General features: G+C 43.9%; 1 protein-coding gene across 1 annotated transcript in view; it reads right to left on the bottom strand.

The window, feature by feature from the left end:
- Nucleotides 1-62: 62 nt before the first annotated feature.
- Nucleotides 63-24,147, bottom strand: part of GJC1 (gap junction protein gamma 1) — a 90,267-nt gene continuing 66,182 nt past the window's right edge. Inside the window, exon 2 of the mRNA XM_040437332.1 lies at nt 63-1,380. Within this exon, the coding sequence (XP_040293266.1) occupies nt 194-1,366 (1,173 nt within the window). The 5' untranslated portion in view covers nt 1,367-1,380 and the 3' untranslated portion in view covers nt 63-193. The remainder of the gene's footprint in view (nt 1,381-24,147) is intronic.

Here is a 24,147-nt window from a genome sequence, read left to right as displayed (position 1 = left end):
GTCGCAGTCAAAGTTTCATGAGCCAAGAGAACAGACTGTATAATCCATGGGCTTCCCCCCCCCCCCCCATCATGTCCAAGGCATAGATGTCTGTATTTCTCCAATGGAACAAATATTTAGAAGAAAAGAAGTTATCACTCTGCTGTCTGTTCCTCCCGGAGGCAATAAGTCACAGCTTTCTGCTGGTGCATTATTAAATCCACACAGAAGTCTTTCCATCTCCAGACCGGCTGCTGACACTGCTTTTACTTGAGCTTTTCTTGGACCTCTTCTCTTTGGTGGAAGGCGGATTGTTATGGCTACTGTAAGCTTGAATGGCAGTCTCCAGACGTTCCTTGGCGACACGGACTTCCCGTTGAAGGTGTTCTAGTTCAGTAGGAATATTGTCCTCACTGTTCCCGTACTGCTGTTCCTGAGCAATATTGGCCCTGTTCTGTTTATAAGCTATTTTGGCATTTGTAAGTTCTGTATAATGGATCTGTTCTGGTTTCACAGCTATGTTATATCCAGGAGGAGCTGAAGGAGTGTTCCATGAGAACGGATAATTATATGAAGAGGAATCATCCACTTGTTTACTCCTGTTATTAAGTGCATCACGTATTGTTCCAAACCCAAGATGGAGCATCTCCCAAACATTCAGGAGCAGGCACAGACAGCTTACCCCATACATGATTAACAAGAAGATGGTCTTCTCAGTGGGCCGGGAAATGAAGCAGTCCACAGTATGTGGACAGGGTTTCCTGTGGCATTCATATTTTGACATCACTTCAAACCCATACAAGAAATACTGTCCAGCCAAGAAGCCAACCTCAAAAACAGTCCTAAACAACAACTGAAGTACATAAATTCTTAACAGTCCATCTGCTTTTATTCTCCTTCGTCCATCGTGTTTCATCTTATTGTGGCTCAATTTCCCTCTGTCACTGTCCAGTTCAGTCTCTGGATACATCATGGGGTCCTCTTCATTGTCATCTTCCACCTCTTCCAGAGCGCGATTCTGCTTCCAGCGTAAGGACAAAGCTCTAACCCTTGCCTTCCTGTCATACTGGTTACGCTCCTCCATCTTTGCAATTTTGTGAATAGCATAGCCCAAGTACAAGAGAGGTGGAGTGGCCACCAAGATAATCTGAAACACCCAGAACCGAACATGAGAAAGGGGGGCAAAGGCATCATAGCAAACATTCTCACAACCTGGCTGTTCAGTGTTACACTGAAACTTAGACTGTTCATCATAGTAAATTGATTCTCCTCCCACCACAGTCAAAACAATGCGGAACACTATAAGGACAGTCAGCCAAATTTTTCCAACAAACGTCGAGTGATTATGAATTTCTTCTAAAAGACGAGTCAAAAAACTCCAGCTCATGTTGCTCGTTCCTCCTAGAATACAAAAGGGGAAAGCTAATAAATTTCAAAATTTACTCATGAAGAAATTACATTTACCACACAGAATACCAACAAGGACATGCAATGCATAGCAGCAATTTCTTTCCAGATGATGGTTTGTCCCTGGATGGCTAAAATGATCATTTGTTCTTAACCCTTAGGATAACAGAGGTTTTTTCATTTTTTGCATTTTCATTTTACTTCCCTATCTTCCGTGAGCCATACCTTTATTGTTCCGTTCAAATAGCTTTATGAGGGCTTATTTTTTGTGGGACAAGTTGTACTTTCTATTGCCACCAGTTAATAAGGCATACAATGTAGTGGAAGGCGTGAACATTTTTTCAAATGGAGTGGAATTGAAATAAAAACTAAAAACTGGCCTGTGCGCTTCATTCTCTGGGTCAGTACGATTACAACAATGCCACATATGTATAGGTGTACATAGTGTAAAAATAAATGTAAACTATAAATTTAAATATTTTTTTACATCACCATATTATGACCTCAATAACTTTCTTATAATTATATCTACTTTGCTATATGGGGGCTCATTTTTTTCCGGGCCAATCTGTCGTTTTCATTGATACCATTTTGGAGTGTAGGTGACTTTGATCAAATTTTTTTGGGTAAGAAAAGCGATGGCCATGGTGATGGCCATTTTGACCCTTTTTTCCGTTACGCCATTCGCCATATTGAAAAGATATTTTAATATTTTATTAGTACGGGCATTTTTGGTCACGATAATGCCCATGTGATGTTTATATTTTTTGACCGGCACTTTTTCCTATAGTGTACAAGCACAACCGCAGCTGCTGGATTGCAGGGTGGTCATAATCATGGAAACTAGAAGTGTATAATGTGATGGAAAAATAAATAAAGCTAGCAGAGGAAGCAATATGGGTATAATACATTAGTAATTGCCTTGTATTAACTTTCACTACATGATTAAGTTTTGTGTACTTTTTGGGTTATCTGATCCGATTTAAAAACAAAAAACTTTCACTACATGATAAATGCCATTTTCTGAAGTGACACAACCTCTTTAAACGTTGGCAGAACCAAATTCTGCGCTACTTGCCAACCGTCTAATGTGAATGGGGGACCTCCAACTCTCCCCCGGTGACAGTTGTCAGGGAAGGGGGAGATTAGGGTGATGTCTGATTCTTTTATTCTTGGTTTACACTCCTCTGGCAGTGCCTTTCTCCTCTCTCAGGACACATGCATGCCAAATACAAGAAATTATGTGGGGGGTTGGGAGGCGTAGCAGTCAGCCAACAGCTAGCTAATGTGTACAGCCAGCCTTAGGCATGGTGCACGTGCAATAATTTTGAGAATATCCAGTTTGCAATCTGATGACTGCCAACAATTATACTAAAAGTATTTACATGCAGATGTTTGCAATAGGCTGTGAACAATTCCTTTGAACATTAATCAAATTATGACTTTAAAAGGCATTCATGCTAACAACAAAAAGATTCCAGTTTATCAGACTCCACACAAAATCATCAGTAAATACGGCAATAATGGCAAGAAGTGCACATAGTCTAGTACGTTCTATGCGGACAATGTTCTATGATTATAACTGTCAGCAAGCACCTGGAAATCTCTCCCTTTTATGCTATGACTGGGGCCGCTCACACAAGTAAGTATACGTCTACACACCCTATTGGAGAACAGGAGCACCTTGGCTTCTTCTACTCTCTTTTTTTTATATTATACACATACAAGGGCCTCATGCACACAACCGCAAAAAACGGAAGCCAACAGTGTTGCCTTCCGCAATTTGCGGAACGGAACGGACGCCATCAATATAAATGCCTATTCTTGTCCGCAAAGCGCGGACAAGAATAGGACATGTTATATTTTTTTAGCGGGGCCGCGAAACGGAGCCACGGATGCGGACAGCACACGGAGTGCTGTCCGCATCTTTTGCGGCCCCATTGAAGTGAATGGGTCAGCATCCGAGCCGCCAAAACGGCGGTTCGGATGCGGACCAAAACAACGGTCGTGTGCATGAGGCCAAAAGAACATAATTATGATTAAGTAGTATTTTTTCCAATGTAGTATGAAACTTCTCTTTAGGGGGTTTCCATCTTGCTTTTAATGATAAGGAATAAAACTGGATGGGTGATCTTTATAATACACTGCCCAAAAGAATAAAGGGAACACTTAAACAACACAATGTAACTCCAAGTCAATCAAACTTCTGTGAAATCAAACTGTCCACTTAGAAAGCAACACTGAGTGACAATCAATTTCACATGCTGTTGTGCAAATGGAATAGACAACAGGTGGAAATTATAGGCAATTAGCAAGACACCCCCAATAAAGGAGTGGTTCTGCAGGTGGTAACCACAGACCACTTCTCAGTTCCTATGCTTCCTGGCTGATGTTTTGGTCACTTTAGAATGCTGGCGGTGCTGTCACTCTAGTGGTAGTATGAGACGGAGTCTACAACCCACACAAGTGGCTCAGGTAGTGCAGCTTATCCAGGATGGCACATCAATGCGAGCTGTGGCAAGAAGGTTTGCTGTGTCTGTCAGCGTAGTGTCCAGAGCATGGAGGCGCTACCAGGAGACAGGCCAGTACATCAGGAGACGTGGAGGAGGCCGTAGGAGGGCAACAACCCAGCAGCAGGACCGCTACCTCCGCCTTTGTGCAAGGAGGAACAGGAGGAGCACTGCCAGAGCCCTTCAAAATGACCTCCAGCAGGCCACAAATGTGCATGTGTCTGCTCAAACGGTCAGAAACAGACTCCATGAGGGTGATATGAGGGCCCGACGTCCACAGGTGTGGGTTGTGCTTACAGCCCAACACCGTGCAGGACGTTTGGCATTTGCCAGAGAACACCAAGATTGGCAAATTCGCCACTGGCGCCCTGTGCTCTTCACAGATGAAAGCAGGTTCACACTGAGCACATGTGACAGACGTGACAGAGTCTGGAGACGCCGTGGAGAACGTTCTGCTGCCTGCAACATCCTCCAGCATGACCGGTTTGGCATTGGGTCATTAATGGTGTGGGGTGGCATTTCTTTGGAGGGCCGCACAGCCCTCCATGTGCTCGCCAGAGGTAGCCTGACTGCCATTAGGTACCGAGATGAGATGCTCAGACCCCTTGTGAGACCATATGCTGGTGCGGTTGGCCCTGGGTTCCTCCTAATGCAAGACAATGCTAGACCTCATGTGGCTGGAGTGTGTCAGCAGTTCCTGCAAGACGAAGGCATTGATGCTATGGACTGGCCCGCCCGTTCCCCAGACCTGAATCCAATTGAGCACATCTGGGACATCATGTCTCGCTCTATCCACTAACGTCATGTTGCACCACAGACTGTCCAGGAGTTGGCAGATGCTTTAGTCCAGGTCTGGGAGGAGATCCCTCAGGAGACCGTCCGCCACCTCATCAGGAGCATGCACAGGCGTTGTAGGGAGGTCATACAGGCACGTGGAGGCCACACACTACTGAGCCTCATTTTGACTTGTTTTAAGGACATTACATCAAAGTTGAATCTTCCTGTAGTGTGTTTTTCCACTTTAATTTTGAGTGTGACTCCAAATCTAGACCTCCACGGGTTGAAAAATTTGATTTCCATTTTTTTATTTTTGTGTGATTTTGTTGTCAGCACATTCAACTATGTAAAGAACAAAGTATTTCAGAAGAATATTTAATTAATTCAGATCTAGGATGTGTTATTTTTGTGTTCCCTTTATTTTTTTGAGCAGTGTATAAAAAATTGATTTTTGCACTTTACAATGAACACCCAAGCAATACCCACAATTCCATGTTGCAAAAATCCTGTGAGATTATAGTTACCTGAACAAAAAAAAAAATTTAGGGTACTTTCACACTAGCGTTAAACTTTTCCGGCACTGAGTTCCGTCCTAGGGGCTCAATACCGGAAAAGAACTGATCAGTTTTATCCCCATGCATTCTGAATGGAGAGAAATCCGTTGAGGATGCATCAGGATGTCTTCAGTTCAGTCACTGTACATTTTTTGGACGAATAAAATACCGTAGCATTCTGTTGTATTTTCTCTGTCCAAAATTCCGGAACACTTGCCACTGAAATGCATTAATGCCGGCCCCAAGTGTTCTGGAAAAACAGATCCGGTCTTGCTGTCTGCGCATGCGCAGACCTTTAAAAATGTGAAAAAGATAAATACTGGATCCATTTTTCTGCATGACACCGGAGAGACGGATCCGGTATTGGCTAAATGCGCGGGGGGGGGGGGGGGGGGGGGGGGGTCCCGTTTGTGAGTTCCGTTTGAAGGCTCTCACAAGCGGCCCCGAACGGATCCGTCCAGCCCTAATGCATTCTGAGTGGATGCGGATCCGCTCAGAATGCATCAGTTTGGCACCGTTTGTCCTCCGCTCAGCAGGCGGACCCCTGAACGCAGCTTGCAGCGTTCGGGTGTCCGCCTAGCCGTGCGGAGGCTAACGGATCCGTCCAGACTTACAATGTAAGTCAATAGAGATGGATCCGTTTGAAGTTGACACAATATGGCTCACTTTTCAAACGGATCCGTCCCCCATTGACTTTCAATGTAAAGTCAAAACGGATCCGTTTGCATTATCATGAACATGGTAATGCAAACGGATCCGTTCTGAACGGATCTAAGCGTTTGCATTATAGGTGCGGATCCGTCTGTGCAGATACCAGACGGATCCGCACCTAACGCAGGTGTGAAAGTAGCCTAACATAAATAAATAAAAAGTATACATATTAGGTATCACCGCGTCCGTGACAACCTGCTCTATAAAAATACCACATGATCTAACCTGTCAGATGAATGTTGTAAATAACAAAAAAAAACGGTGCCAAAACAGCTATTTCTTGTTACCTTGCTTCACAAAAAGTGTAATATAGAGCAACCAAAAATCATATGTACCCTAAACTAGTACCAACAAAACTTCCACCTTATCCCGTAGTTTCTAAAATGGGGTATGGTGTCAAAAAACCAGTCCAGCAAAATCTGCCTTCCAAAAACCGTATGGCATTCCTTTCCTTCTGCGCCCTGCCGTGTGCCCGTACAGCAGTTTACAACCACATATGGGGTGTTTCTGTAAACTACAGAATCAGGGCCATAAATATTGGCTTTTGTTTGGCTGTTAACCCTTGCTTTGTAACTGGATAAAAAATATTAAAATGGAAAATCTGCCAAAAAAGTGAAATTTTGAAATTGTATGTCTATTTTCCATGAATTCTTGTGGAACACCTAAAGGGTTAACAACGTTTGTAAAATCAGTTTTGAATACCTTGAGGGGGTGTAGTTTCTAGAATGGGGTCATTTTTGGGTGGTTTCTATTATGTAAGCCTCACAAAGTGACTTCAGACCTGAACTGGTCCTTAAAAAGTTGTTTTTTGAAAATTTCTGAGAAATTTCAAGATTTACTTCTAAACTTCTAAGGCTCCATTCACACGTCCGCAAAATGGGTCCGCATCCGTTTCGCAATTTCGCGGAACGGGTGCAGACCCATTCATTCTCTATGGGGACGGAATGGATGCGGACAGCACACAGTGTGCTATCTGCATCCGCGGTGCGCGGCCCTGATCTTTGGGTCCGCAGCTCCGCAAAAAGATAGAGCATGTCCTATTCTTGTCCACAGCTTGCGGACAAGAATAGGCATTTCTATGGGGGTGCCGGGCTGGTGTGTTGCGGACCCGCAACTTGCAGGACCGCAACACACCACGGACGTGTGAATGCAGCCTTAGCCTTGTAACGTCCCCCAAAAATAAAATGTCATTCCCAAAATGATCCTAACATGAAGTAGACATATGGGGAATGTAAAGTAATAACTATTTTTGTAGGTATTACTATGTATTATAGAAGTAGAGAAATTGAAACTTGGAAATTTGCAAATTGTTCTAAATTTTTGGCAAATTTTATATTTTTTTAATAAATAAAAATATATTTTTTTTACTCCATTTTGCCAGTGTCATGAAGTACAATATGTGCCGAAAAAACAATCTCAGAATGGCCTGGATAAGTCAAAGTGTTTTAAAGTTATCACCACTTAAAGTGACACTGGTCAGATTTGCAAAAAATGGCCTGGTCCTTAAAGGGTTTCTGTCACCCCGCAAAACTCATTTTTTTTTTTTTGGATAGTTAGATTGCTCATAGTGCGATATAGCAGAATATAATGCTCTTACTTACTTTCATGCGGCCGATTCTTTATAAAACAAACTTTTATAATATGTAAATGAGGGCTCTACCAGCAAGTAGGGCGTCTACTTGCTGGTAGCTGCTGCAGAAATCCGCCCCCTCGCCGTGTTGATTGACAGGGCCAGCCGTGATCTCCTCCTCCGGCCGGCCCTGTCAGTAATTCAAAAATCGGGCGCCTCGCGTCATTCGGCGCAGGCGCTCTGAGATGAGGAGGCTCGTATCCTCAGCACTCCCTCAGTGCGCCTGCGCCGATGACGTCTTCTCTTTCGGTGATGTCATCGGCGCAGGCGCACTGAGGGAGTGCTGAGGATACGAGCCTCCTCATCTCAGAGCGCCTGCGCCGAATGACGCGAGGCGCGCGATTTTTGAATTACTGACAGGGCCGGCCGGAGGAGGAGATCACGGCTGGCCCTGTCAATCAACACGGCGAGGGGGCGGATTTCTGCAGCAGCTACCAGCAAGTAGTTGCCCTACTTGCTGGTAGAGCCCTCATTTACATATTATAAAAGTTCGTTTTATAAAGAATCGGCCGCATGAAAGTAAGTAAGAGCATTATATTCTGCTATATCGCACTATGAGCAATCTAACTATCCAAAAAAAAAAAAATGAGTTTTGCAGGGTGACAGAAACCCTTTAAGGTGAAATAAGGCTGTGTCCTTAAGGAGTTAATGCCAGATCCAGCACTAATACGTTTAAATGGAAATTAATGCCGGATCCGGCATTCAGGCAAGTGTTCAGGATTTTTGGCCGGAGAGAAAACTGCAGCATGGTGCGGTATTTTCTCTGGCCAAAAAACGTAAGAGGGACTGAACTGATGCATCCTGAATGGAATGCTCTCCATTCAGAATGGATTAGGATAAAACTGATCAGTTCTTTTCCGGTATAGAGCCCCTGTGATGGAACTCAATACCGGAAAAGAAAATCGCTAGTGTGAAAGTACCCTAAGTCAACTTTAAAGGGGCTGTCGACTCTTAGAGCTGACAACCCCTATGGTCCCAATTAGAGATGAGCGAATTCCATATTTTGCAGGACTCCCCTGCATAACGGAAACTGAACGGATCCATTTTGCAGGCCATAGACTTCTATTATGACGGAATGAATAACGGAATGCCTCTAAAGGCATTCTGTTATGCTTTCCATCGCGGAATTGCGTTATGGTCCATGGTAACGGAATCCATAACGCAATTCACCTTTTATGAGTAAACGAAGCGTGAACGAATTTCATAACCTGAAATTCGCTTATCTCTAGTCCCAATGTGTGTCCCATAAGGAAAAAAAACAAAAACAAACTCCTGGGCCTCACTCTCGGCCACTTCTGGTCCCCACAGGTCACAGCGGTCAAATCTGCGAAACAATACATCACAGCAGTGAACGGTATGTTCAAGCAGATAGGACTACTGAGATACCACATGTGGTCACAGCACCAAGCCACCTCCTGGTCCTGTGGGGACTGGGAGCAGCTGAGAACGGTAGCAGTGTAGGTAAGGGTCCATTCACACGTCCGCAAAATGGGTCTGCATCCGTTCCGCAATTTTGCGGAACAGGTGCGGACCCATTCACTTTCAATGGGGCCGGAATGTGCTGTCCGAATCCCCATTTGCGGATCCGCACTTTTAGATTTGCGCTTCCGTTCCGCAAAAAAATAGAACATGTCCTATTCTTGTCCGCAATTGCGGACAAGAAAAGGCATTTTCTATGAGAGTGGTAGTGGAAGTATTTAACACATAATAAAGGAGGCGGGTGTCGGCAGCAGAATTGCATTGCCGACACCCTGCCCCGACAGGGAGCTGCGATTGAGCCAGCGCTACAGCATAGGAGAAAGAGAGACGCCTGGAGGTTCCCCTGGGTGGAGCCTAACTATGAAGATACCGGAGGCTATACCGGGAGAACGGAGCGGCGCCCAGGTATAACAGTAAGTGCAGGGGAAACCCTGGGCGCCGCTCTACATGTCTGTATAGTTAGTTTAGATGTTTTATTCTAGTGAAAGGTCCTCTTTAAGGCAATCCACAAACGTAATGTTACAGTCTAGAGGACCTTTATCAAGCACTGATAGCCTTGGGAAGCAAGAGAATAATTTGAAGACAACTTGTGTCAGTATGGAAAACTGCAACCCCACGTGTCATAAATCTGGCAATCTATGTTGTATTACTTCCTACCAGTGCTCCATACTGATGCAAGTCTTCATATCTTCCTCTTCACATGGCAGTCAGTGCTCGGTAAAGGTCCTCCAGACTGAAACGTCAGATGCGGATTGCCTTAAGTCACATTAGTCATACCTCTACACTGTGAGAAGAGTTCTAGGTGCTATTATGAGTGGGACCCTCCTCCATCATCTATCTCCACATATCAACTCACCGTGGACTGCATTCTGCATGACATTGATGAAGCCAGACAAAGGTCTATGCAGTTTATGGCAATGTCTGTCATTACGACTTCCATACCTGCCCCTCATCAACAACTTGGTGGAGTGGGATTCACCAGGGAGGACTGTCTCACAGTTTGAGAATGACTGAAATAACTGTAAATAAATAACCTTTACGTTTTTTACTGTTTGTTGCACTTGAAAATGTATTGACCAGTCACCCAAATAAAGCCAGAGACCTATTCTGGATACATCTGAGAAGTTACAGGATCTACTGAACTATGTGAGGAATGTAATGGCTAAGCTGTATTTTATTAAAATCTAGGACAGAAAAAATAAGCAATAATTGCCTTGTAGATCACAAATTCTACTATTCCAACCATGGTATATCGGAGAAACACACCATAGGAATGCAACATTTGTCCTCAATCACAGCAACATACGTTCCTAAAGAGAAATGCATGAACTAGGATAACCCAAGCACCCAAGGTTACAGAGCACTGCGGGGCCGGCGTGGATAAGGTGGAAGGTTCAAAATAGTGCTGGGCATTTTCAATACTAGGATCCCCAATCCTTAACTCACTGTACAAAAAGCTTCTCCAATTCAGACCAGTGGAACACAACTTACTACCCCCAGTATAGGTGTTCACCACAGCCGAACAAAAATTGGGGATGGTCGGGCATGGAAAGTACAAAATAAACCCCTCTCATTTGCTCTGGTCAACCCAATTCCTGTGGGGAGTCTCCGTCCCGCCACTTTCGTTCTCGCCAGGCCGGAAGTGTGACGTGCCATTAGCGGCCTCAGCGGTAACCCACACCACAGCTGAGACCACCAATTGGCTGGCAGTGGAGAAGTGCAGGGAGTGGACATGTCACAGTTCTGGCCAGACAAGGACCAGAAGCTATAGGGACAGAGAAGAGCTAGGGGAACTGAGATGACCTGGGATGCCCAGCCGTCCCCAATTTTTTTAAGAACCAGAAAACCTCTTTAAATTTTACAAATTACATCACGCCGTGGCCGATATTCTCTAGTGCAGTGTTGGCAAACCTTTTAGAGCCTGAATGCCCAAACTGCAACCCAGAACCCACTTATTTATCGCAAAGTGCCAACACGGCAATTTACCCTGAATACTACAGTCCAGTATAGTATATCTTCCATGTACTTTATCTTTTAGCTATAATAGCTGCCTACATTCAGTGCACTGCCTGTGCCGTTCATAGTGTGCCCTGCGCTGATGAATGACAGGAAAGGTCTAAGGCATATTGGCACACCATATTTTCAGGGTGCGGGTGACCACAGAGAAGGCTCTGAGTGCCGCCTCTGGCACCCGTGCCATAGGTTTGCCACCACTGCTCTAGTGCAACTAAACGTGATTTATCAGACTTTTTGTACAACTTACAGTTTAAGGTTAAGCAGCATTACAGTACAGAACACATGTGGCAATGATGAGTGGAAAATATACAGGAAAAAAATCAGGTCAGATGTTATAAAGGTAGCATAGAAACTAAATATTTTTTACCCATAGACCTCACACATTTCCCAAATCCTAGGTATTAAACAATAAGGAGTGCAAGGTCCATTGATGCCCCTTATAATTCTATGAACTGCCTTAAAGGGACACTGAAAGGCCCTATAAACATATTTAGTTATTCCTATGCAGTCATAGATCTATTAACCACCTCAGCCCCCAGTGCTTAAACACCCTGAAAGACCAGGCCACTTTTTACACTTCTGACCTACACTATTTTCACCATTTATTGCTCGGTCATGCAACTTACCACCCAAATGAATTTTACCTCCTTTTCTTCTCACTAATAGAGCTTTCATTTGGTGGTATTTCATTGCTGCTGACATTTTTTGTTATTAATCGAAATTTAACGATTTTTTTGCAAAAAAATGACATTTTTCACTTTCAGTTGTAAAATTTCGCAAAAAAAAACGAGATCCATATAGAAATTTTGCTCAAAATTTATAGTTCTACATGTCTCTGATAAAAAAAAAATGTTTGGGTAAAAAAAAAATGGTTTGGGTAAACGTTATAGCGTTTACAAACTATGGTACAAAAATGTGAATTTCCGCTTTTTGAAGCAGCTCTGACTTTCTGAGCACCTGTCATGTTTCCTGAGGTTCTACAATGGCCAGACAGTACAAACACCCCACAAATGACCCCATTTCGGAAAGTACACACCCTAAGGTATTCGCTGATGGGCATAGTGAGTTCATAGAACTTTTTATTTTTTGTCACAAGTTAGCGGAAAATGATGATTTTTTTTTTTTTTTTTCTTACAAAGTCTCATATTCCACTAACTTGTGACAAAAAATAAAAACTTCCATGAACTCACTATGCCCATCAGCGAATACCTTGGGGTCTCTTCTTTCCAAAATGGGGTCACTTGTGGGGTAGTTATACTGCCCTGGCATTCTAGGGGCCCAAATGTGTGGTAAGGAGTTTGAAATCAAATTCTGTAAAAAATGACCTGTGAAATCCGAAAGGTGCTCTTTGGAATATGGGCCCCTTTGCCCACCTAGGCTGCAAAAAAGTGTCACACATCTGGTATCTCCGTACTCAGGAGAAGGTGGGGAATGTGTTTTGGGGTGTCTTTTTACATATACCCATGCTGGGTGAGATAAATATCTTGGTCAAATGCCAACTTTGTATAAAAAAATGGGAAAAGTTGTCTTTTGCCAAGATATTTCTCTCACCCAGCATGGGTATATGTAAAATGACACCCCAAAACACATTCCCCAACTTCTGAGTACGGCAATACCAGATGTGTGACACTTTTTTGAAGCCTAGGTGGGCAAAGGGGCCCATATTCCAAAGAGCACCTTTCGGATTTCACAGGTCATTTTTTACAGAATTTGATTTCAAACTCCTTACCACACATTTGGGCCCCTAGAATGCCAGGGCAGTATAACTACCCCACAAGTGACCCCATTTTGGAAAGAAGAGACCCCAAGGTATTCGCTGATGGGCATAGTGAGTTCATGGAAGTTTTTATTTTTTGTCACAAGTTAGTGGAATATGAGACTTTGTATGAAAAAAAAAAAAAAAAAAAAAAAAAAATCTGCATTTTCCACTAACTTGTGACAAAAAATAAAAAATTCTAGGAACTCGCCATGCCCCTCACGGAATACCTTGGGGTGTCTTCTTTCCAAAATGGGGTCACTTGTGGGGTAGTTATACTGCCCTGGCATTTTCCAGGGGCCCTAATGTGTGGTAAGTAGGTAAATGACCTGTGAAATCCTAAAGGTGCTCTTTGGAATGTGGGCCCCTTTGCCCACCTAGGCTGCAAAAAAGTGTCACACATGTGGTATCGCCGTATTCAGGAGAAGTTGGGGAATGTGTTTTGGGGTGTCATTTTACATATACCCTTGCTGGGTGAGAGAAATATCTTGGCAAAAGACAACTTTTCCAATTTTTTTATACAAAGTTGGCATTTGACCAAGATATTTCTCTCACCCAGCATGGGTATATGTAAAATGACACCCCAAAACACATTCCCCACCTTCTCCTGAGTACGGCGATACCAGATGTGTGACACTTTTTTGCAGCCTAGATGCGCAAAGGGGCCCAAATTCCTTTTAGGAGGGCATTTTTAGACATTTGGATACCAGACTTCTTCTCACGCTTTGGGGCCCCTAGAATGCCAGGGCAGTATAAATACCCCACATGTGACCCCATTTTGGAAAGAAGACACCCCAAGGTATTCAATGAGGGGCATGGCGAGTTCATAAAAATTTTTTTTTTTTGGCACAAGTTAGCGGAAATTGATATTTTTAATTTTTTTCTCACAAAGTCTCCCGTTCCGCTAACTTGGGACAAAAATTTCAATCTTTCATGGACTCAATATGCCCCTCACGGAATACCTGGGGGTGTCTTCTTTCCGAAATGGGGTCACATGTGGGGTATTTATACTGCCCTGGCATTCTAGGGGCCCTAAAGCGTGAGAAGAAGTCTGGAATATAAATGTCTAAAAAATTTTACGCATTTGGTTTCCGTGAGGGGTATGGTAAGTTCATGTGAGATTTTATTTTTTGACACAAGTCAGTGGAATATGAGACTTTGTAAGAAAAAAATAAAAAAATTCTGCTAACTTGGGCCAAAAAAATGTCTGAATGGAGCCTTACAGAGGGGTGATCAATGACAGGGGGAGTGATCAATGACAGTGGGGTGATCAATGACAGGGGGGGGGTGATCAATGACAGGGGGGTGATCAATGACAGGGGGGTGATCAGGGAGTCTATATGGGGTGATAACCACAGTCATTGATCACGCCCGTGTAAGGCTTCATTCAGACGTCCGTATGCGTTTTGCGGATCCGATCCATCTATCAGTGGATCCGTAAAAATCATGCGGACGTCTGAATAGAGCTTTACAGGGGGGTAATCAATGACAGGGGGGTAATCAATGACAGGGGGGTAATCAGGGAGTCTATATGGGGTGATCACCACAGTCATTGATCACGCCCCTGTAAGGCTTCATTCAGACGTCCGTATGCGTTTTGCGGATCCGATCCATCTATCAGTGCATCCGTAAAAATCATGCGGACATCTGAATGGAGCTTTACAGGGGGGTAATCAATGACAGGGGGTGATCAGGGAGTCTATATGGGGTGATCACCACAGTCATTGATCACGCCCCTGTAAGGCTTCATTCAGACGTCCGGATGCGTTTTGCGGATCAGATCCATCTATCAGTGGATCCGTAAAAATCATGCGGACGTCTGAATGGAGCTTTACAGGGGGGTAATCAATGACAGGGGGGTAATCAATGACAGGGGGGTGATCAGGGAGTCTATATGGGGTGATCACCACAGTCATTGATCACGCCCCTGTAAGGCTTCATTCAGACGTCCGGATGCGTTTTGCGGATCGGATCCATCTATCAGTGCATCCGTAAAAATCATGCGGACATCTGAATGGCGCTTTACAGGGGGGTGATCAGGGAGTCTATATGGGGTGATCACCACAGTCATTGATCATGCCCCTGTAAGGCTTCATTCAGACGTCCGGATGCGTTTTGCGGATCCGATCCATCTATCAGTGCATCCGTAAAAATCATGCGGACATCTGAATGGAGCTTTACAGGGGGGTAATCAATGACAGGGGGGTGATCACCAAAGTCATTGATCATGCCCCTGTAAGGCTTCATTCAGACGTCCGGATGCGTTTTGCGGATCGGATCCATCTATCAGTGCATCCGTAAAAATCATGCGGACATCTGAATGGAGCTTTACAGGGGGGTGATCAGGGAGTCTATATGGGAATCACCATGGTAAAAGATCATGTGACGTACCATGTGATGACCGGAGTGACGTCATCCCAGGTCCTTGAACTATAGTTAATGCTCACCACAGGTCCTATACAGTAAAAGAGACAGACGGAGATGCCGGCTACGCGAGCAAGTGGATTAAGGTGAGTTAAATGATTTTTTATTTTTTTTTAACCCCTCCAGCGCTGTTTTACTATGCATTCTGTATTCAGAATGCTATTATTTTCCCTTATAACCATGTTATAAGGGAAGATAATAATGATTGGGTCTCCATCCCGATCGTCTCCTAGCAACCGTGCGTGAAAATCGCACCGCATCCGCACTTGCTTGCGGATGCTTGCGATTTTCACGCAACCCCATTTATTTCTATGGGGCCTGCGTTACGTGAAAAACGCACAAAGAGGAGCATGCTGCGATTTTCACGCAACGCAAAAGTGATGCGTGAAAATCACCGCTCGTGTGCACAGCCCCATAGAAATGAATGGGTCGGTATTCAGTGCGGGTGCAATGCGTTCACCTCCCGCATCGCATCCGCGCAGAATACTCGCTCGTGTGAAAGGGGCCTAAGGCTCCTGGAATGTGGTGACAGAAAGACTTATTTTTAAAAATGGGATTTTATTGTGCAAAACTACTTTCACATCTGTGTTTTTCTTTCCAGTTTTGAGATCCAGCAGAGGATCTCAAAACCGGAGGAAACCGCATCCATTCGAATAATACACTGCTCAAAAAAATAAAGGGAACACTTAAACAACACAATGTAACTCCAAGTCAATCACACTTCTGTGAAATCAAACTGTCCACTTAGGAAGCAACACTGAGTGACAATCAATTTCACATGCTGTTGTGCAAATGGGATAGACAACAGGTGGAAATTATAGGCAATTAGCAAGACACCCCCAATAAAGGAGTGGTTCTGCAGGTGGTAACCACAGACCACTTCTCAGTTCCTATGCTTCCTGGCTGATGTTTTGGTCACTTTTGAATGCTGGCGGTGCTTTCACTCTAGTGGTAGCATGAGACTGAGTCTACAACCCACACAAGTGGCTCAGGTAGTGCAAATTATCCAGGATGGCACATCAATGCGAGCTGTGGCAAGAAGGTTTGCTGTGTCTGTCAGCGTAGTGTCCAGAGCATGGAGGCGCTACCAGGAGACAGGCCAGTACATCAGGAGACGTGGAGGAGGCCGTAGGAGGGCAACAACCCAGCAGCAGGACCGCTACCTCCGCCTTTGTGCAAGGAGGAACAGGAGGAGCACTGCCAGAGCCCTGCAAAATGACCTCCAGCAGGCCACAAATGTGCATGTGTCTGCTCAAACGGTCAGAAACAGACTCTGTGAGGGTGATATGAGGGCCCGACGTCCACAGGTGGGGGTTGTGCTTACAGCCCAACACCGTGCAGGACGTTTGGCATTTGCCAGAGAACACCAAGATTGGCAAATTCGACACTGGCGCCCTGTGCTCTTCACAGATGAAAGCAGGTTCACACTGAGCACATGTGACAGACGTGATAGAGTCTGGAGACGCCGTGGAGAACGTTCTGCTGCCTGCAACATCCTCCAGCATGACCGGTTTGGCATTGGGTCAGTAATGGTGTGGGGTGGCATTTCTTTGAAGGGCCGCACAGCCCTCCATGTGCTCGCCAGAGGTAGCCTGACTGCCATTAGGTACCGAGATGAGATCCTCAGACCCCTTGTGAGACCATATGCTGGTGCGGTTGGCCCTGGGTTCCTCCTAATGCTAGACCTCATGTGGCTGGAGTGTGTCAGCAGTTCCTGCAAGACGAAGGCATTGATGCTATGGACTGGCCCGCCCGTTCCCCAGACCTGAATCCAATTGAGCACATCTGGGACATCATGTCTCGCTCTATCCACCAACGTCATGTTGCACACCAGACTGTCCAGGAGTTGGCAGATGCTTTAGTCCAGGTCTGGGAGGAGATGGTAAAGCAACAAAACGAAACGGAATGCATTCTGGTGCACTCTGTTACTGTTTGTTCAGTTTTGTCCCCATTATTATTATTATTTATTATTAAAGCGCCATTCATTCCATAGAGCTGCACATATGAAAAGGGGTATACATACATAATACAGACAATTGCACTAATCATAAACAAGACGAGTTACAAACTGGTACAGAAGGAGAGAGGGCCCTGCCCGTGAGGGCTTACAATCTACATGATTGTCAATAAATGGGAACAAAACTCAAGCGTTTTCCTCTGGTTTTGAGATCCTCTGCTGGAACTCAAAATCGGAAAGGAAAACGCAAATGTGAAAGTAGCCTAAAATTTAATATTGCCACAATCATATTATCCCAAAGAGATACCTTTACCATGCTATTTATAATGTATGCTAAAAACAAAACAGAAATGAATGGCAAGATTCCCATCCCCGACCCTAAAAATAAAGGTTATACATTATGTGTACACAAAAATGGTGTTATTAACCCCTTAAAGACTTTTATTTTTGCATTTTTCCTCCCCATGTTCCAATAGCCATAAAAAAAAAAAAAAATTTCATTCACATAGCCATATGAGGGCTTATTTTTTGCAGAACAAGATGCACTCTATAATACCACCATTTAATCTACCGTGTTTTATACTGGAAAAGGGTAAAACAGTTCTTTCTGGGGTAAAACTTAAGAAATATCCCACAATTCTGCCAAGGTTTTTGGGGTGTTGACATCACAGTGTTCACTGTGCACTAAAAATTACATGACGCTCAATATGATTGTGGCGATACCAAACTTGCATAGTTTTCTTTATTTTTTTATTACCGGTACTTTAAAAAATAAAATAAAACATTTTCTTTGCACCACCAATTTCTGACAGCTATAACTTTTTTACATTTCAGTCTACAGAGCTGTATCATGGCTTGTTTTTTGCATAATGAACTGTAGTTTTTATTGGTACCATTTTTGTGGTATGTACAACTTTTTCATCACTGTTAGAAAAAATTTTGAAGCCGTATCCCTCTGCCTTGCCTCACAGATGCCGCGATCAGTATTGCCTGCAGCATCTGAGGGGTTAAATAACGGGGAGCAGCATGATAGCTGCTCCTCGTCATTGCAGCCAGGTGCCTGTGGTATGATACATCTGGCACCCGCCATGTATAGAGCAAGCTTACTCCATACAAATGGGGGCGCATAATGCCGTACATGTACAATATTATGCGTTAAAGGGTTAAAAAATACAATTCGGTCCTCAAAATACAAACCCTCATACAGCTATGTCGACTAAAAAAAAAGTTATGGCTCTTGAAGTGTGACAGTAAAAAGGAATTTAAAAAATTCTCAGTCACTAAAGGGGCGAAATAGAAAAGAGATAAATCCACATCAAAGGCGCATATTTCAGTGCAGATTTAGAGTTAAAGGGTTTCTGTCAGCAGGAAAATGGTTATTAACCTGGCTGACATTAGTGATGTACTAATGTCAGCTGAACAGAACTATATTAGTGCCATCTCACTGCATGCATTATTGAGCAAAAAAACTTGTATAATATGCAAATGGGCCTCTAGGAGCATAGGAGGAGGGTGTTGCTTCGGCTTCTAGAGGCTCCGTTCTCCCACCTCTGGCCACGCCCTGCTACACTTGATTGACAGGGCCAGACAGCGCTGGTCTTCTCTTGCCGGCCCTGTATGCCGTGGAAATGTTGCGCCTGTGCCGTCCTGTTTAGTATTCGGAGCAGTGAGTGAAGCAGTCAGACAGCGAGCGTCCTTCACTCACTACGCCAAATACTGAACGGGGCGGCGCAGGCGTGAGATTTCACCGGTAGGAGGAAGCCAGGTCCAACGCTAGCCTGGCCCTGTCAATCAAGTTTACATGGGCGTTGTAAGAGTTGGGTGAACGGAGCCTTTAGGAGCAGGTGCAACACCCCCCCCTTCCCTGCTCCTAGAGGCTAATTAGCATATAATAAAAGTTAAAATTGTGCAGTAAAAGGCATAAGAATAGGCTAGTTAGGGTCTGCTGACATTAGCACATCGCTAATGTCAGACAGTTAAATAGGGTTCATTCTGGTGACAGAAACCCTTTAAGGTGGATTTACATGGCCCAATTTTTGGGCAGATAATCAGGAACAACCGTTCCTGCGAATGCTTATTTCAGACAATCTGCTGATCTAAATGTGCCTGCCGATGCCACATGATGAATGAGCGAAATGCTCGTTCATGCAGGCACATCAATCGTTTCTGGGCAGCAGATTGTGTGGTCTAAACAGTGATCAGCTGCCCAGACACAATGATCCTCCAGCTCTATAACATGCTGCGTGCAGATTACTTCACATTTCATGGTGACAGGTTCCCTTTAAACATTAGATTTAATTATACAACCCTGGAATTGGTTAAAATAAAGTGCAAACATATTTGCCACTTTCCAGATGTTTCTTATTGCTGCTTATTTTCCACACTTTTTTAATACGGAAAAAAAAACAAAAAACTGTGGCATGTTCCACCACATGCAATATTATGCAGAGTTTTTCCCTAGAAGCAGCCTGTGACCACGACTTGCCATATACATAAGACCCTATAAGACAAGCACACCACTATTTCTCTTATAATCTGCAAGTGAAGCCGGGTCCGCATGGAGCTGTAACCTAAAGGTGCACATATATCTTTAATAGTTGTCAGTTGACAGCTACCTCTCCTGACTCCCCCCTTGGGGCACATTCATATCTTCATTGGAGGCTCCGTTCGGTGCCTCCATCACAGGGTTCGTCAAAAATAGTGGAGTGAAAAGTCCGGATGCAGATCTTTTTTCTCAACTAAAAAAAAAAAAAAAAAGTTCTCCCAAATGGAAACCATTAGGATACGTTAGGCTCTGTGCCTGTCAGTCCGGTATTTCCATTATTTTCTTTCTTCTGCTCCTAAAATAGAAAAGAAGAATGGAAATAATAGCACTGATGTCAAAGTGCCCTTACACATACTGTACATGCTCGGTTTGGCTGAGCATGTATGTTTTCAAAGGGGGAAAAAAGAGACGGCCACTACTAGACGCCTCTGACGGCGGCTCAGACACTGACATTTAACGCACTAAATACCATTGTCTCCCAGTATCATGTGTTGGGGAACAGTCAGGAGGCGCCCATACACATTACTCTGTCAGCCGTCCCCATGAAAACGGCAGGTCCGGCAACAACTGCCAACAATGAAAAATATGTAGAAGATTTGTGGAAGGAAGCTTACCCCAGCATTACTAAAGATAATAGACCTTTTCACATAAAGCATGGTCACAGACACAGCCCCTGAATGACATCCTAGTACCAAACAGAAAATACAATGCCTTGCAAAAGTACCCCCCCCCCCCCCCCCCCGACTTTTTTCAAATTTTGTTACATTACAGCCTTAAGTTCAATGTTTTGTTAATCTGAATTGTATGTGATGGATCAGAACACAATAGTCTAAATTGGTGAAGTGAAATGAGAAAAATATATAAATAAAACTATTGTTTACAAATAGAAAACAGAAAATTGCCATGTGCGTGTATATTCACCCCCTTTGTTAGGAAGCCCATAAAAAGCTCTGGTGCAACCAATTACCTTCAGAAGTCACATAATTAGTGAAATGATGTCCACCTGTGTGCAATCTTAAGTGTCACATGAACTGTCATTACATATACTGTACACACCTTTTTTGAAAGGCCCCAGAGGCTGCAGCACCTAAGCAAGAGGCATCACTAACCAAACACTGCCATGAAGACAAAGGAACTCTCCAAACAAGTAAGGGACAATGTTGTTGAGAAGTACAAGTCAGGGTTAAGTTATAAAAAAAATCCAAATCTTTGATGATCCCAGGAGCACGATTAAATCTATTATAACCAAATGGAAAAAACATGGCACAACAGCATACCTGCCAAACACACTGCTAAAGCAACACTTAAGTGGTTTAAGGGGAAACATATAAATGTGTTGGAATGGCCTAGTCAAAGCCCAGATCTCAATCCAATAGAAAATCTGTGGTCAGACTTAAAAGATTGCTGTTCACAAGCGCAAACCGTCCAACTTGAAGGAGCAGTTTTGCAAGGAGGAATGGGCAAAAATCACAGTGGTAAGATGTGGCAAGCTCATAGAGACTTCTCCAAAGCGACTTGGAGCTGTGATTGCCGCAAAAGGTGGCTCTACAAAGTATTGACTTTAGGGGGTGAATAGTTATGCACATTGACTTTCTGTTATTTCGTCCTATTTGTTGTTTGCTTCACAATTAAAAAAAAATAAATCTTCAAAGTTGTGGGCAAGTTCTGTAAATTAAATGATATCAATCTTCAAACAATCCATGTTAATTCCAGGTTGTGAGGCACCAAAATACGAAAAAAGTCAAGGGGGTGAATACTTTTCCAAGGCACTGTATCTGTAGAACGAACCCTAGGATTAAGTTAATATACTCCATATTTATAAAGCATTCCTGACAAGAGTTTCTGCCCCCTGGCTACAACAATGGTATGTATAAAAGGACAAAATCTCTGCCAACCTTGCAAAAAAATAGAATTAATAAGCAATTACATATAAGTCTAATGTCTACAAACTAACTATAATGCAAAAGACAATGTGTAGCCTTCTAAGTATGGTGATGCAGTATGTTGTGATCTGGAAATATCTGAGATGAACATTAACTCGATATTTGTGTGGAAGGGACATGAAAACATTAGAGGTGACACCTGTCAAAAGCAGAATACTAAGCAGATACCGGAATCATTTTGCTTAATTAGCCTAGAAAGTAGAAAATAGAGATGTGGTACAATTGTCGCTGCTAAATATCTTTCATGGTTGACATGCTTTGAAGGGTTTGCTGACTTCAGCATAAAGGAAGGCAGCGACTAAACTGCTGAAGTTCATCATGAAAACAGACGATGTATTCGGCAGTGTAGTTTTTCTGCAACGGAAAATCTGTTCCATTCATTTGAATGGAACTTGCAGAAACCCAGGTGCCTGCTGCCAAAATAACCCTAAACAGATGAATGGAACTGATATTCAGTCTCAGAAATGTCTGCAACAAAATCTACTGTGTGTGAGGGCTCCCGAAGGCTTCCTTTACATGCACTGAATTCAATGGTTGTTTCTTCATTAAAATCAACAATGAAATGAAATTTATTGGCCCCGGACGCCAGAAAACTGCTGCAGACCCAGGGTTTGTGAAAGATAAGCTAGTATTGAGAAATCTTCCCCAATGTGTCTGAATCACATAAAGGTGTACCGTGTAGGTCTGGAGTCGCAGCTAGTGAAAACATCTCATTGGCGTCAGATGCAAAGAGTCAGATCTGATACAGCTGATCTATCCTAAGCATAGGCCATCAGTATCGAACCCCTTCCTGACCAACTCACTTATTTACATTGGCGGTCAGGTTTTAAAAAAAAATGGCACCCAGGACTAATGTATCCAATCGACAAAACAGGAACATAAGAACATAATGTAATCCTCATAGACTCTAGAGTTTTTTGGTCGCTCCACCTCCCACAAAAAAATAGAATAAAAAGTGATCAAAAAGTCACACACACCCCAGTATAGTATCAATAAAAAGTACAGATTGCACAGCAAAAAATGAGTCCCCACACAGCTCCATATATATATATAAAATTAAAAAAAGTTATGGGGGGGGGGGGGGTCACAATATGGTGATGCAAAGAAAAAATTAGTTTTTACCCCAATAATTTTTTTCCAATATTAACCGCCTCCAGACCGCATAACGCAGGATCGCGTTCTGGAGGCGGCAGCCCTGCGCACAGTCACGCATATATGCGTCATCTCGCGAGACACGAGATTTCCTGTGAACGCGTGCACACAGGCGCGCGCGTTCACAGGATCGGAAGGTAAGCGAGTGGATCTCCAGCCTGCCAGCGGCGATCGTTCGCTGGCAGGCTGGAGATGTGTTTTTTTTAACCCCTAACAGGTATATTAGACGCTGTTTTGATAACAGCGTCTAATATACCTGCTACTTGGTCCTCTGGTGGTCCCTTTTCTTTGGATCAACCACCAGAGGACACAGGCAGCTCAGTAATAAGTAGCACCAAACACCACTACACTACACCCCCCCTGTCACTTATTAACCCCTGATCACCCCATATAGACTCCCTGATCACCCCCCTGTCATTGATCACCCCCTTGTAAGGCTCCATTCAGACGTCCGTATGTTTTTTACGGATACATGGATCGGATCCGCAAAACACATACGGACGTCTGAATGGAGCCTTACAGGGGGGTGATCAATGACAGGGGGTGATCACCCCATATAGACTCCCTGATCACCCCCCTGTAAGGCTCCATTCAGACGTCCGTATGTTTTTCACGGATACACGGATACATGGATCGGATCCGCAAAACACATACAGACGTCTGAATGGAGCCTTAAAGGGGGGTGATCACCCCATATAGACTCCCTGATCACCCCCTGTAAGGCTCCATTCAGACGTCCGTATGTTTTTTACGGATCCACAGATACATGGATCGGATCCGCAAAACACATACGGACATCTGAATGGAGCCTTATAGGGGGGTAATCAATGACAGGGGGGTGATCACCCCATATAGACTCCCTGATCACCCCCCTGTCATTAATCACCCACCTGTAAGGCTCCATTCAGACGTCCGTATGTTTTTTACGGATCCACGGATACATGGATCGGATCCGCAAAACACATACGGACATCTGAATGGAGCCTTATAGGGGGGTGATCAATGACAGGGGGGTGATCACCCCATATAGACTCCCTGATCACCCCCCTGTCATTGATCACCCCCCTGTAAGGCTCCATTCAGACGTCCGTATGTTTTTTACGGATCCACGGATACATGGATCGGATCCGCAAAACACATACGGACATCTGAATAGAGCCTTATAGGGGGGTGATCAATGACAGGGGGGTGATCACCCCATATAGACTCCCTGATCACCCCCCTGTCATTAATCACCCCCCTGTCATTGATCACCCCCCTGTAAGGCTCCATTCAGACATTTTTTTGGCCCAAGTTAGCGGAAATTA

This window comes from Bufo bufo, chromosome 6, assembly GCF_905171765.1.
Source record: "Bufo bufo chromosome 6, aBufBuf1.1, whole genome shotgun sequence".
NCBI classification, from domain to species: Eukaryota; Metazoa; Chordata; class Amphibia; order Anura; family Bufonidae; genus Bufo; species Bufo bufo.
Note: the sequence above shows the minus strand (reverse complement) of the source record. Positions and strands in the feature narration are given on the sequence as shown.